At 40.8% G+C, this 16,230-nt stretch overlaps 1 protein-coding gene across 1 annotated transcript in view; it reads right to left on the reverse strand.

The window, feature by feature from the left end:
• The window catches only part of LOC146674649 (Fc receptor-like protein 5), a 74,924-nt gene extending 59,130 nt beyond the window's left edge, over positions 1-15,794 (reverse strand). The window contains exons 1-11 of the mRNA XM_085401104.1: positions 15,779-15,794; positions 15,438-15,677; positions 14,090-14,362; positions 9,188-9,454; positions 6,355-6,633; positions 5,986-6,246; positions 4,931-5,203; positions 1,945-2,211; positions 1,183-1,461; positions 792-1,067; positions 290-589 (exon numbers count right to left, since the gene is read on the reverse strand). Of these exons, the coding sequence (XP_085257230.1) occupies positions 290-589; positions 792-1,067; positions 1,183-1,461; positions 1,945-2,211; positions 4,931-5,203; positions 5,986-6,246; positions 6,355-6,633; positions 9,188-9,454; positions 14,090-14,362; positions 15,438-15,677; positions 15,779-15,794 (2,731 nt within the window). The remainder of the gene's footprint in view (positions 1-289; positions 590-791; positions 1,068-1,182; positions 1,462-1,944; positions 2,212-4,930; positions 5,204-5,985; positions 6,247-6,354; positions 6,634-9,187; positions 9,455-14,089; positions 14,363-15,437; positions 15,678-15,778) is intronic.
• Between the last annotated feature and the right edge of the window lie 436 nt (positions 15,795-16,230).

The raw sequence follows: 16,230 nt of genomic DNA on the forward strand, positions 1-16,230 counted from the left end.
ATAATAAAATGAGTTTAAACATCCAAATTAAAAATATTTATTGCAAAGAGAAAACATTTAAAATGTAATATGCGCTGTTTTCATATTGTCACATTATGAAAGTGCAAAAATAATAAAAAGAAACAATGAATTTCAGTTTGATCATAGAGAGATTTGGAAATATTCAATGTACACAAACATTTAATTGTCATTATTGAATTTTAATGAGCTGAATTTTGGTGAAAAATTGGTGAACAAAAGTTAAGAAATAAAATTGGATTATTGAGAGGATAAACAGAATCAAACTGACCTGCAGACCAGACAAACTTTGGTTGACTGTGATCAGTGTGATACTCTGGGTCTCCTCTTCCAGCTCTGCACACATATCCTGCTGTGTGTGTCTGTCCATGAATGATGTAGGAGTCCTGTGCAGTCCCACTGCCATCAGGTAGCAGCTCATAACTGGAGGATTCCTCTGATAGATCAGGAACAGCTTTATACCAGTAGAAGCTCCATCCTGCAGACGGATGTTCAACCTCACAGTTCAGAGTTACTGAGGCTCCAGGACTCAGCCATGATGGAGACACAGTGAGGACAGGACGGGGTTCATCTGTTCAACAAAGATTTGCTCTCAATCTTTCGTCTCTTAACTCTGAATTCAATGTCACTAAAATGTTGACTCACAAATATTTATGATGAACTTTCAGAGTGAGACTATCTAAACATGTCAAATATCTCAACATGTACTAATAAAAACACATTTTTACAAACTGTTTCTATTTCCAGGTTAAATGAACTATGACTCTACTTACTGTCAGAAACTGTCAGTGTGACTGAATCACTCCACTCTGTTGTTTCATGCTGTGAACTTTTCATTCGGCCCTTACAGCGATAGTTTCCACTGTTGGATGATGAAGCAGATCTAATCCTGTGTTCATTTTGATTTGGAGCTTTTATCCTGCTGTTTGTTTCCCACTCATAATCCCACTCAGTGTCTCCTCCATGGATCTCACATCTGACAGTGATCGTCTCTCCTCTGTATATCTCAGACCAGTTTGGATACAGAGTCACAACAGGCCTGTTTGAGGCTGTTACTGTTCAAGAAAGTACAATAAAAACACATGAATGTCAAAAATGTTAATGCCTTTTGTTCTTCATCTTCCTCCTTAATCAGGAATTTATCTGACTTCATGTTAAACTGACCAGTTTTCCCAATCCTGACTGACTGGCTGTCCTCTGTGTAGTAAACTGGGTTTCCTCTTCCTCCTCTGCACCTGTAGAGTCCTTCCTGTGAGACACTGATTTGTCCATTTGAGTGGAAAACTGCATCTTGTGTGGTCAGGGCTTCAGAGGATTTCTCATCTCTGTACCAGTAGTATTTCCATCCAGATGATGATGATGGGTTCACAGAGCAGGTCAGGGTCACACTGCCCCCTACTGGAACAGCTGTGTTATCAGCTCTCAGTTTGGCCTTTGGTTTATCTGCAGTTCAGTTTAGAAAAAGAACAAAAGTCAATGACTGAATCAAACCAGTTGAAATAACTTGGTGGAAATATGGAAATAATAAATATCACATAACTTTAATGGTGAAGCTGCAACAAACTGTACAACTATCACACAAACACAACACTAATCTTTCATATTTAATTTGCTGCATTTCTAAGTTAAAAACACACATGCGGAACAATCAGTGGATTTAATGTTTCTTAGTGGATGTGGTGGAGCAGCTGAGACAGATTCAGCATTTGTTCTGCATTTCATCTTTCATGTATTAGAGCTGCACAGCAGAGAAGTTACTCTCATATGTTTTGTTCTCTTCACTGTGAATAAAAAGCTGCTGTTCAGGTTTTTGTTGTTGGAATAAAAACGAAACATTTTACTGACCAACATGAAAGACAGTTATAAAGCTGTAAGAAAGAAGAAGTGCTTTTTCCTTATTTAGATACTCTGGATGAAAGATCTTACATGATACAGTCAGTGTGATGATATCACTCCACTCTGAGAAGAAATAGTCCCTTCTGCCCCGGCAGCTGTATCCTCCACTGTCAGACTCAGTAGCTCTGATGATTCTGTATTCATTGGATGTTGGAGGTGTGTTTAACTTGGCTGCTCTCCATTCATACGTCCACTGAGCTCCTTCACCTCCCTGAATCTCACATCTGACAGTGACTGTCTCACCGCTGTATATCTGAGTCCAGGATGGCTGCAGGGTCACAGTGGGCTTACTGGGAACTGTTCACAGAAAAATATCCAGTTAGAGACAAATAGAAACATAAAAATTCTGCTGTTTAAAACATGAGAGTAACGTGAGTGAAAAAAAATCAACCTCAAACAGGCTACAGGTTTAAACCACACCTCGGGCCAGTCTGACCACTGATAACTGTTTTGATCACGGCCACATCCCACTTAGTAAAATTGCTACAATCAGCACAAAGACAGTCAAAACCAGGCCAGAGGCAGGATTGTTTCATCAGGATGCACTGAGATATTCTCAAACACCCTGACCTGTAGCTGGTTTTTGATAGCATACTGTGCTACATGAAGAACTGTATAGCACAGCTGCACAGTAGCACAGAGGAAATAGCTCCACAGGGTTATACAGGTCACCCAGAGGATAGTCGGCCATCCTTTGCCCTCACTTGAAGAACTGCACAGCTCCCGCAGTCTCAGGAACACGAAGAAAATCCTTCAGGATCCATCTCACCCACGTCATGCACTGTGTGAACGTCTACCTTCAGGCAGACATTTCAGAGCCATAAAGACAAGAACTAACAAACTAAGGAACAGCTTTGATCCCTCAGCCATCACCATGCTGACCACTGAACAATCAGATCCAACACAACTCTCATATACAGTGTTTACTAGGGGTGCAACGATATTCGTATCGATATTGAACCGTTCGATACAGTGCTTTCGGTTCAGTACGCATATGTATCGAACAATACAAAATTTGTAATTTATTTTATCAACTTTCCTTCTGACGATGCTGTCTGTGTTGAGCGCTCAGTGAATCTGTGTTCGACTACTCCGCCTAGGCTGCACTGTCGAGCGCAGATCCACTGAGCGCTCAACACAGACAGCATCGTCAAAAGGAAGAGCGTAGGGCAAGCTAGCGAGACAGAAGTTAAGCTCTCCTTGCAACATGGCAAATTGAACCTCCCCCACCCTCATTCAGATCTGGCGTTTGGAACTATTTTGGTTTTCATGTGACGTATGACCCTGAAGGTAAGCGCATCATGGACTAAAGTAAAACAGTATGTTGGATGTGCCACGCAATGCTTAATTACATGGGTGGGAACTAGTGTGTTAGCGCAGTTAGCTCGTTAACATGTTGACGCTGTCCAGCCCCATGCACGGGCGATCAGGGGTAGCTCGTTAACGGAGATTTGCAGTGTTGTGGCGTTAAGGTCATTTCAACGAGATTAACCTGAAAGCACTAGTGGGAACACAACGAATATGACTGCACATTTACGCCGACATCATCCTAGTGCAAAGACAAGTGGAAGCAGACAAAAACAACAAGCATGCTACAAACTTTACCCGAGTCATTTAGACAGCCGTTAGCACATGATTTTCCTTATGGGGACCTGATATGTTTAATATGCTGCTGAGAATATAGCCCAGAAGAAGCGTATAGTATAGCTTTTATTTTGGAAAGAGCCATTTCTCTGTAATAAACTCTCTTTTCCAAAGATGAGTGATTCCTCAATCAGATACAGGGCTCGGGCTATTGTAGAAAGGAAAAATATATGTCAATGCTTTTGCATTCTTTCGGAAATGTAGCTGGGTAATTATGTCATTGGCATCGGTGAGCCACTGTCAATATGTGACATATTGAAATCGCGTTTGAATTTGCGCTTGTTTTTTGCTTTCACTTTGCAATCGCGCGAACTGTGTATAGAGAGCGACAGCACTGATTGGTGAGTGATGATAATTTGCGCACCAATTCCTCTGACATCGTCTTATCAATCGTTAGCTTACTATGCAAACATGACAAGTGAAATCTCCCGCAGCAAGCTTAAACATGTGAAAGGTTGATCGCGCAGAGCATCGCTGAGCTTATGTGAGTGCGTGTGTATAAGCAGCAGGATATATATTTCAGTTCTGCTGAGCCAAATAAGACAGGTCAGGGTGAAGAAGTGACAGCCAAAGAAAAGCTTACCACAAAACGGAGAAGTTATGACAAATCAGACTATAAGGCAAAAAGAAAGTGCAGCTTTATGGTTTCATGGACAAAAGAATTTCTGTGGCTGCAACATGACGAGCTAAATAACCAGGGCTGCACATAAGTGGTCCACAGGTGCGCATTTGCTGTCAAAATAAAAAACACGCACAAGGGTTAGGGTTAAATTTAAAAACTCTACTTTTGAGTTAAAATATATATTTATAATTTTAATAAATGACAAATTAAAAAGGCATGAACATTTTTTTTTGTATCGAAAAAATATCGAACCGTGACACCAAAGTATCGAACCGAACCGAACCGTGAATTTTGTGTATCGTTGCACCCCTAGTGTTTACATAGTTACAGCACAGTCTCATGTTTACACCTGCAGGTACGGCTGGTATTTACATCAACACTGTAACAAAGAAACAATTGTTTTGTTGTTTGTTATTAAAACAAAATCTGAAACTTTTCACTGCAAGATCTCATTTTTCTTTGGAATTTGAACTTTTGTAGCTGAAACACATTTTTTAAAGGTCTGAATTGTTTTGTTGATGTTTTTTGGAGAGCACATTCTCTGTGAGGGTGAGTCCTTAGTCTCACAATTGTGGACTTAAATCAAAAACAAAGTTGAATAAATGTTTCTATTTTCCCACCTCTCCAAGTAATCTTAATGAGCAGAAAACTTATCTGAGGGTTAATAAACTCACAGCTATTAGATAAAGTTGTTAGCACACATTACATAATGACCTCTTAGTGTGGTAGAAATAAAATAATTAAACTCACAAGTTTCTGTAACAGTGACGTCACTGCTGTCCTCTGTGTAGTAAACTGGATCTCCTCTCCCTCCTCTGCAGTGGTACAGACCTCCTTGTGAGACACTAATAACTCTGTTTGCTTCATTTCCTCTCATGAGCTGAGCTTTAGAAGAGACTGAATCACGTCTGAACCAGTCAAACTTCCAGCCAGCAGAGCCCTCCACAGAGCAGCTCAGTGTCACACTGCCCCCTGCTGGTATGACTGAACTTTGTGCTGTCAGTGTGGCTCTGGGTTTACTTGCTGTTGAAGAAACAAAATAAGTAAAACATTAAATCACCCTCAAGAATAAACTTGTTACAGCACTGATCAAACTTTAAACATTCACTGATTAATTTATCTACAAACAGAAACAAAGTAGTTTTTGTTGGAGCTCTTTAAAGCACCTGCAAGGACAGCATGCTAATGCTAAGCTAGCCAATAACCAAGAGTGATGAACTTCATCGTAACAAACTGATGAGCAGTCAGGCTGCAGCTCCATTTCTACCTGTTCATGTTTCTACTGTAGAATCACCATGACAACTGATTTAAGGTCTCTTTGTGCTGATTTTGTGTAAGAACTTTTTTGCTTTACATTTTTGAGAAATGATCCCAACACTGATCCCAACAAAGAGGGGAAATACCTCCAACATGCACAAACATTTGACCTCACAGCCTCTAATCTGCATGAATGTCTTTGATATTCTGCTTAGAGATGGTGGCGACTCTCAAAGTGGAGCCAATGAGAATCAATAAATTCTTATCCATTCCCATCCCTACCTGCATGTGACACATTAGACTGTCTAACAAACTAAAGATTTCACTGATTTATCATTCTCTTATCAAACTGTCATCTCTGTACATTCCTCTTTACATTGCTGATATTTTAAGAGCCTCCATGGTGTCTCTCCTTTCTGTTTGCACAGTGAGAAAAACTGTTGTCCTGAGCTGCCTGCAGACAGCTGGATCATTGTTGGAGTTTTCCTGTTAAGACAGATGTAAACATGAAAACATTAAATGTCAGCATGAATCATGGTCCAACTCACATGAAACTGTCAGTCTGAAGGCATCACTCCATCCTGTTAAGAGATAGTCACTGCTACCCCGACATCTGTAGTATCCACTGTGGGACACTGAAACTCTGCTGATCCTGTATTCACTGGATGTTGGAGGGCTGTTTGTGTTGGGTGCTGTCCATTCATATTTCCACACCTTTCCTTCACCTCCCTGAATCTCACATCTGAGAGTGATTGTCTCACCAGTGAATATCTGAGACCAGCTGTGCTGCAGATTCACAGCAGCCATAACTGTTCAACAAACAAATAAAAACAAATATTAAACTGAAAAAATTATATTTATAAATGGTTACTTTAATGTAGTCATTGTTTTTTTTTTATTTCACAACAAAATTTCACCCTCACCTTGTTTCTGAATTGTAACTGCAGCACTGTCCTCTGTGGAGAAAACTGGATCTCCTCTCCCTCCTCTGCAGTAATAGATGCCTCCTTCTGAAATACTGATCGTGTGCTCTGATGTTCCAGCTCCTATTTTCTGAGCTCCAGAAAACTCTGAATCACGTCTGAACCAGTCAAACTTCCAGCCAGCAGAGCCCTCCACAGAGCAGCTCAGTGTCACACTGCCCCCTGCTGGTATGACTGAACTGTGTGCTGTCAGTGTGGCTCTGGGTTTACTTGCTGTTGTAGTTACAGGAAAGACAAACATCAGACTGTCAGTTGTTTCAGGAAAAACTTTGTTACAATAAATAAAGATTTTAAAGAGAAAGTAAAAAATTCAAGAATCATTTTAGAAATATGCAATTTGTTGTTTTTTTCAGTAAGTGCTTAATAGTAATGATCAAACTTCACACATTCAGAATCAGAATCAGAATCAGAATCAGAAAGGGGTTTATTGCCAAATGTTGAGCAGGTTTACAACATTAGGAAATTGCTGCGGTGCTTCAGTGCAAACATACTGTCATAAATTGCGCTTAAATAGACATGAAAAAATAAAAGTAAGAATAAGAATTAAAAGTGCTACGTAGAAAGATATGTGCATGAGATATACATGAGATATATACATGAGAATAAGAATTAAAAGTGCTACGTAGAAAGATATATACATGAGTGCAGGTGGTGATCAGTGCCAAACATGGAATGATGCAGTGACACAGCGTAGGGTCATGTGTTAGTGGTGGGAACAGTCATACGGTTATTGTTCATGTGTCCGACAGCAGAGGGGAAGAAACTGTTCTTATGGCGAGAGGTTCTGGTGCGAATGGACCGGAGCCTCCTGCCTGAGGGGAGCAGGTCAAACAGACTGTGTCCAGGGTGAGAAGGGTCAGCTGTGATCCGAGCTGCACGCCGCAATGTCCTGGAGGTGTACAGGTCCTGCAGAGATGGGAGTCTGCAGCCAATCACCTTCTCAGCAGAGCGCACAACACGCTGCAGTCTCTGTTTGTCCCTGATAGTGGCTCCAGCGTACCACACGGTGATGGAGGAGGTGAGGATGGACTCGATGATTGCAGTGTAGAACTGCATCATCGTCCGTGTTGGCAGGTTGAATTTCTTCAGCTGCCTCAGGAAGTACATCCTCTGCTGGGCTTTCTTGATGACGGAGGTGATGGTGGGCTCCCACTTCAGGTCCTGGGTGATGGTGGTACCCAGGAAGCGGAATGAGTCCACAGAGGTGATGGGGGTGTCAGTCAGGATGATGGGGGGGAGTGGGGCTGTGTGCTTCCTGAAGTCCACAATAATCTCCACTGTCTTCTGGGCATTCAGCACCAGGTTGTTGTGGCTGCACCAGGACACCAGACGTTCAACCTCCCTCCTGTAGGCAGACTCATCCCCGTCCGAGATGAGCCCAATAACGAGCCCAATTCACTCAGTCATTTAGCTTCTAGCACCAAACAGAAAACATTTACCTGCATGTGACACATTAGACTGTCTTCATGCACAACTACACAACAGATTCCCTCTGATTTATTCTTCATCTATTCAAAGACAAATGTTACAAATACAAAGTACTTTATCCATGTTTAATCCATGGTCAGTTTGTTTGTGTCCCCTCTACTTTTCCCTTTAATAATAGTCTAAAGTCACACTACACTGAATGGTGTCTGTTATTGTTCGAGCACCGTGACCATCGCTGACATGGTTCCAACATCAAGTTCAGGTAGTTTTCTATGATCTTAAATTTAATTTTGAATAATGTAAACACCTTATTTACAGAGAAAAACTGAACAATCAGAGAGGCTGACAGACTCCAATGAAGTCTCCAATAAAATAAAACCACACAGGAGTCCTTTGAGTTTAATTCAGCTAAAGATGGAGTTTGTGTTCCTCGTGAGACCAAACTTGCCAAAATGTGATCAACCTGTGGAGGGTCTTGTTTAACGCTGCCACTGCAGCTCGTCTAACATCTGATTGGTTACCATGTAGAGTAAGTCAGCACAGATCAATACTAGAAAATCGACTGCGATGAACTGGTGGTACTGTGGACGTGAGGCAGCCAGGTATCCCAGAATGCATTTCAATTCACAAGCAGTAATTATAGTGGTATCGAGTATAAGTAAAGTTTTAAAATACCCTGTTTGTCTGTCACTAAGTGTACCTTTTTAATCCATACTCAGTTTGTTGCTGACGGAGTGTTTTGAGCTCTCGATGCCACAAAGCACGACTCCAGTCACACAGTTTAACACCCACACTGAGTGAACACTGGACATAATTCACTGAGGTTGTATCTGTGGGGTGATGTTTATTTCATTGATTTATTTAATGCTGATTAAATCAGTTTGACTCAGATTAAAGTTTCATGACTGCACAGTGTTACTGAAGTTTAATGTCTGACTGGAGCGCTTGTTGAACTGAAACATTCACTTGCTTTTTCTATGATGTTCACATGTGTTACATGTTTTTAACCATTAATTTTGAATTAAAACTAACATTAAAAATATTTTTATACAAGAAGAAAAGAAAGAATTTCTACCCTGAGAAGAAACGTCTGAACCAGCATGTTGATGCTGTTCATGGACACTGAAGACTGCAGCCTGTCCACAAATGGTTAAATGATCAGTTTTGTAATATAAACACAAACTGTCTGTTATCATGTTTGAAAGTTTACTAGAATAAAAAATAAATAAATTAACATCTGATTTGTGATTTTATTTAATAGGCAGATGACTCATTTTCCCAATTAAAGGTTAGATTAACACAATAAGTAATTTGAAATAATCTGGATGAAAGATCTTACATGATACAGTCAGTGTGATGATATCACTCCACTCTGAGAAGAAATAGTCCCTTCTGCCCCGGCAGCTGTATCCTCCACTGTCAGACTCAGTAGCTCTGATGATTCTGTATTCACTGGATGTTGGAGGTGTGTTTAACTTGGCTGCTCTCCATTCATACGTCCACTGAGCTCCTTCACCTCCCTGAATCTCACATCTGACAGTGACTGTCTCACCGCTGTATATCTGAGTCCAGGATGGCTGCAGGGTCACAGTGGGCTTACTGGGAACTGTTCACAGAAAAATATCCAGTTAGACACAAATAGAAACATGAAGTCATTTTGAAGCCTGGTTTTCTTTTTGCTGTTGTTCAGAGGAGAAAGATTTACTGCATCCTGGTGACATTTTGACTTTAAATGAAGTTGGATTTAAAAATCAGTGTTTACATTTATTTAATGTGTGGTGGCCCACCGGTGTATCTGACTCACACAGCCTTTTCTCCACACACTCCACATTTATAAAGTGATCTACAAATCCTAACATTACAGCTAACAGCTGCATTTTCCCTTTGAAGAACCACTTACAGCTACAGAGACAGGGAGTGAAGGTGGACAGTATATCCTTGTTTTTATGGCAAGAAATTTACCTTGAAAGTGGTGCAACTGTGTATAATATGATTCACAAGCGTAAAGTAAGATTTACAGATGTGTGCAGTGATTTGTGTGAAACTTTTCAGGTCTCCAGTTCACACAAACTATTGTACAAATGTGTCGACACAAACCTGAGTAACTGCTGATCATTGAGGGACAAATTTTAACGTCCAGATTGTTTTTCAGATTTCTTTCTTTAAAATTCATCGTCCATAATTCAGAGATTATAATAAATATACTTAATACAATACAAGATGTCTTAAAACACTGGGATTGCCAGGCTTCTACCGTTCTACCTTTAAAAGCCGGAGAGCAGTCAAATGCTGGAAGTGGAAGCTAAATTGGCTAGTCATTCATATGTATATTAGGTTGTTACCTAGGAATTCTGGAGGGAGGGGAGTGGGGGTGAGTGATTGAGGGGGTGGGGGAGTGGAGTGTTTCAGTTTGCCATCTTAGGGAGAAATCAACACACATGGGTGTAGGTCCTTTGTTGCTGACATTTATTGATAAAAACAGTACAAAAAACCAACCATTTGTACACATATGTACAAATAATAATAAAAAGTGAGTGAGTACATTTCAACATTTTCAGCAATCACTCACAATCCTGGCACTGCCATGGTATCTGTCATCTGCATTTACCACATGTGTATCTGTAGCAGTGAACACATCGCACAGTGGCCTGATTTTTCTTGCATTTGTGTTTGACCTGACCTTGGCCTTAGCCGTTGGCTCTCCATCTGCAGCGTACGCTTCTATTGGGGTGAAAGGGAGACAGGTCCCCACATGTTCTTCACGCCACACTGTGCCGTCTCAGTCCCCAAACAAGCTCTCTTTTTCGGTGGAGAAGCAGTCTCCTCATCTGCAGTGTGAACAAATTCAAATTGTGAGCAATGGGAAGGTCAAACAAAATCACAAATGCATGCATAGATACTAATTATAATTCCAGTATCTCCTCCTCTGTATCCTCTGCATTTTCTTTCCTTGGAGAGGAGGTCCGTACACCACAGAATTCTTCAGGGCAATGAAGGATTAGGCTAAGTGCAGTGAGATTGTATCATATATATACCCTTGATCACAATTGATCAGACATTATTCTGATACAGAGGAGGCGATACTGGAATTATAATTAGTATCTATGCATGCATTTGTGATTTTGTTTGACCTTCCCATTGCTCACAATTTGAATTTGTTGGAAATAACAATTTATCTTATTTCTTAGGTGTTTTCAACCTCTGCTGCCACGCTGACGGCGTATGCGGCCATATGCTGAAAATGTTGAAATGTATTCACTCACTCACTCACTCAACGGCGCTGACCAGTTGCCGTGTTTTATAACATGATTGACATGGCAGCACTGAATGCACATGTGCTGTATCAAGCATGCACCGGGACGAAGGAAAGACGGGTGGACTTCCTGGTGGCGCTTGCAACAGATAAAATTTATATTGATAAAAACAGTACAAAAACAGTACAAAAAACCAACCATTTGTACTCTGATTGATGCCACAAATAACAAATAACACTGCAACCCGTCACACCCCGCTTAGCGCCACTGCAAGCGATTATGCTTTTATGACAAGTCCACCCGCAGTGATCGAGCAAAGACTGATAAGTTCGCTGCAATTTCCAGTGTGTGGGGATCATTTGTCACCAACTGCATCACGTGCTACAACCCTGGTCTACATATCACCGTTGATGAACAGCTTTTCCCATCAAAGACTCGGTGCTGTTTCCTGCAGTATATTGCAAGTAAACCGGACAAGTTTGGGATCAAGTTTTGGGTGGCTTGCGACCTAAAATCCAAGTACATTTGCAATGTCTTCCCATATCTTGGCAAGGACCCCAATCGTCCCACTGGGGAGAGACTTTCTGAAAATGTAGTAATGAGGCTGATGGAACCATTCCTAGACAAGGGCAGAAATGTTACCACGGACAATTTTTTCACATCGCTTTCACTGGCACAAAAACTTCTTAGACGGAAAACCACCATCCTCGGCACAGTCAACAAGATTCGCAGGGAAATTCCTCAATCCACTAGACAGACAGATCGCAATGAATTCACCACTCAGGTATGTTGCAGGTCTTTTGTGGTTCTATGTTTATGTGTTTCATTGTGTGTAAAAGGGCTATGGAAATAACAATTTATCTTATTTCTTAGGTGTTTTCAACCTCTGCTGCCACGCTGACGGCGTATGCGGCCAAACGGAAGAAGACAGTCTATATTCTTAGCAGCATGCACAGCGTGGTTCAGACTGATAACACCACCAAAAGAAAGCCAAACACTGTCACCCTTTACAACAAAACAAAGTGTGGCGTGGATGTGATGGACCAGATGGTTCGGGAGTACACTGTCCGCAAAGGAACACGGCGCTGGCCAGTTGCCGTGTTTTATAACATGATTGACATGGCAGCACTGAATGCACATGTGCTGTATCAAGCATGCACCGGGACGAAGGAAAGACGGGTGGACTTCCTGGTGGCGCTTGCAACAGAGTTGGCTCGCTCTCATGTAGCTGCGAAGAAGGCAAGAAAAGAACAGTTGCTTCGGACACAACCCTCCACACCTGGCCCTGGAAAAAGAGCCACGTGTCAGGTCAAACACAAATGCAAGAAAAATCAGGCCACTGTGCGATGTGTTCACTGCTACAGATACACATGTGGTAAATGCAGACGACAGATACCATGGCAGTGCCAGGATTGTGAGTGATTGCTGAAAATGTTGAAATGTACTCACTCACTTTTTATTATTATTTGTACATATGTGTACAAATGGTTGGTTTTTTGTACTGTTTTTATCAATAAATGTCAGCAACAAAGGACCTACACCCATGTGTGTTGATTTCTCCCTAAGATGGCAAACTGAAACACTCCACTCCCCCATCCCCTCAATCACTCACCCCCACTCCCCTCCCTCCAGAATTCCTAGGTAACAACCTAATATACATATGAATGACTAGCCAATTTAGCTTCCACTTCCAGCATTTGACTGCTCTCCGGCTTTTAAAGGTAGAAACGCAAAATGATGACTCCGCAGGGGTCTAAGGTAGAAACCCAAAATGGCTGCTCTCCGGGGGTCTAAGTAGCTGTGGTCAAATAATTGTAAAATAAGAAGAATAATCATGAAAACTCTTTGTATATAATTATGTCTTCAGTCCATTTCAATGAGCGATCATCTTCTGTTGTTTTCATGCAGCCACGGGCAGCCCTGAGTATAAAATACATCAGCTCAGGGTCGAAAACATAAAGATATTTATTGCACAATAACAGCATATCTGGTGATAATACACAGCTCACAACAGCTTAAATACATGTGGACGAATCACCTGACACGCACAGATCACGTCTCGTGCCCACGTGGGGTTTTGAGTCTAATTTAACTGCCAGCTTCACACAGATCCACAAATGTGAGCTGCTTTCAAGTCACAAATCATTGCTTGTTGATCATATCGTGCACATTTGTAACACTTTCAACACAAATTTGTCTCCTTATGGAAAGCAGACTTTGTCATGTTGACATGAGTGTCAGAATGGCAGGTTTATCTCCAGATCCACGGCTCTGACCCACGGAGACCTCTGGCTGATGCTCAGTGTTCTGAGTTTGGCTCGTAGCTGCTAACTAGCTTTCTGCTCTGGGTCAACTTACGGCAAAGTGCAGAGATGGAGAGAGGCGTGGGAAGGTTACAGCAGCTCACTTTCTTCCTCTGGAGGCGGTGAACACAGTGAACAGCTGGATACTAACATGTGGCTCACAGCTGGGCCTGTCAGACTCTCTCTGGCTGCAGTAGCTGCTGCTATAAACACACTTTTCTTTTTCTCACTCTGTAAACTTCCTCCTGCAGATGTTGGGGATGTTGTGTGGGACTTTTATTTTTCATTTTTTCACCCAAAGTTTGCGGGAGCCACAGCTGAGGGGCGGAAGAGCCGCGGGTTACCGACCCTGATCTGACTTGATGTTAGCTGAGCTGTTGATGACCTCGGATGACAACATGTTCAGGATTAACCTTTATTTTTTTTGTTTGTTTGTTTGTTTTTATGGCTCTATGGCTTAATACACAGTCTTTCATGTCCACTTAAAGTCAGTTTAGGATAAAGAAGCATTTAAAGAGAGAGGCCAAAAATATTTAATACAAATATTAAACACAATTTAAAGACTAACAGCAGCTAATGAGCTATAAATATGCAGGTTTTTTTTGGAGTTGATGCCACAATGTTTAAATCTACATTTGTATGAAACACATGACAAACTTAAATAATAGAAAGTTTAAAACTCACAAGTCTCCACAACTGTGACGTCACTGCTGTCCTCTGTGTAGTAAACTGGATCTCCTCTCCCTCCTCTGCAGTAATAGATGCCTCCTTCTGAAATACTGATCGTGTGCTCTGATGTTCCAGCTCCTATTTTCTGAGATCCAGAAAACTCTGAATCACGTCTGAACCAGTCAAACTTCCAGCCAGCAGAGCCCTCCACAGAGCAGCTCAGTGTCACACTGCCCCCTGCTGGTATGACTGAACTTTGTGCTGTCAGTGTGGCTCTGGGTTTACTTGCTGTTGATGTTACAGGAAAGACAAACATCAGACTGTCAGTTGCTTCAGGAAAAACTTTGTTATATAACAAATAAAGATTTCAACATAAAAACTCAATAGTAATTTTAAAAAAATCCAATTTTTTTTTATTAATTTACAATTTATGTATTTTTTTAATTCAGTAAGTGCTTAATAGGTCACAACCCTGGATGATGGGTTAAGAAGATGGATGGAATTCAATAATAGATCTCAGGTTTCTCAGGTAGGTCGGTCCCTGATCTCAGTGTGATCATCACACTTGATGCAAACAGGCACAAACAGCACAAGAAAAAAAAGTGACTTCAAAGCAAATTTGATGAGAATCAACAACTGGCAGCAGCACACATGAGGACAGCACAGGTATCTCAGCTAACTGTTAGCCAGCTAGAGAGCCAGGAGCTAACGCTGGATGTATATAACATGATGAAAACTTTATCAGAGTGAATCAAGAATCAGGTGAGACTGTTTTTATGCTCTGCCACCAAACTGTACTCCTAAATGCAGAGACAGGTGAACTATACACTGTTAGCTGATCTGAGGCCAGTTGATTGTGGTCACTCTTATTATCAGATTTTTTAATCTGTTTTTTATTTACCGGTAAATGTTTGTTTTAAGGATCATGATCACATAAATATATATGCATAAAGATGCATAACCAGTGCACAGTCAGCAGCATTTATCATTCATAATTCACACAGATGTTTTTCATACTGTATGCTATCCCCGACCCCAACCAGGGCTGTGATGTGATAACAGAACTCTTCTCTGTTGATGATCAGCCTTTTCTTTTTTCAGCATCTGTATTTTCCATCGTCAGACAGCAGCTCTGCTCATTCTGTATTTATTGATCATGTTTGATCCACAACTTCAAATAAATTATAAAAACAAAATAATTGTGTCATAATTCTGAGCTGCAGTGGTGGAAACTACACATGTGCAGGTACTGAAGAAACTGAGATCATCACATCTGTGTTTAATGTTTGTTACGATTTTCTCTGATTTTGTTACTAAACTAAAACAAAGAACAATATGACTCAATGAAATGTGTCCAACTTACATGATACAGTCAGTGTGATGGTGTCACTGCAGGCTGAAAGAGTCATGGTGCAGCAGCTGTATCCTCCACTGTCAGACTCAGTAGCTCTGCTGATTCTGTATTCAGATGTTCGAGGTCTGATTAATGTGCCATCTCTCCATACAAACAGCGACTGACTTCCTTCACATCTGACAGTGACTGTCTCACTGCTGTGTATCTGAGGCCAGGATGGTTCGAGGATCACGGTGGGCTTATTGGGAACTGTTCACATAAACACATCAAGTTAGAGATTGATGGAAGCATAAAGTCATTTTGAAGCTGAACTGATTTTTATTGCTGCTGTTAAGAGTCAAAAGATTTACTGCATCCTGGTGACATTTGGACTTGAAAATAATAAGATGTGTTTTTATGAAACAAATTAAAGCAGTTAATTAATATTCTGAGTAAAACCACAGAGTGACTGCACAGAGCTGCAGGATTTAACTCACTCACTGTTTATAAACCCATTTAGTATCTTAAATAAAACGATGCACAAACAGAGAAACAGAATGTGATTTAAAATGGTGCATGAAATACAAAATATCAGATTAAAATTATACATATTATATGAATGTGAAGAAAACAAAGAACCATTTCTCACCTTCAGCATTAACGTAGAAGAGAGAACCGAGCACTAAAGTAAAGATTAAACATCATCAGGATCAAACTGACAGAAAATCAAAATCAAGATCAACTAAAGTAATTTTTTAAAGATTAATTTTCACATGACGCAGTTACTGCTCATCAAAATATTTCTATGCAAATTAACTATAAT

The sequence above is a fragment of the Rhamphochromis longiceps genome, linkage group LG3 (genome assembly GCF_057381845.1).
Source record: "Rhamphochromis longiceps isolate RC_006_pf linkage group LG3, R_longiceps_female_GT1.1, whole genome shotgun sequence".
Classification (NCBI taxonomy): Eukaryota; Metazoa; Chordata; class Actinopteri; order Cichliformes; family Cichlidae; genus Rhamphochromis; species Rhamphochromis longiceps.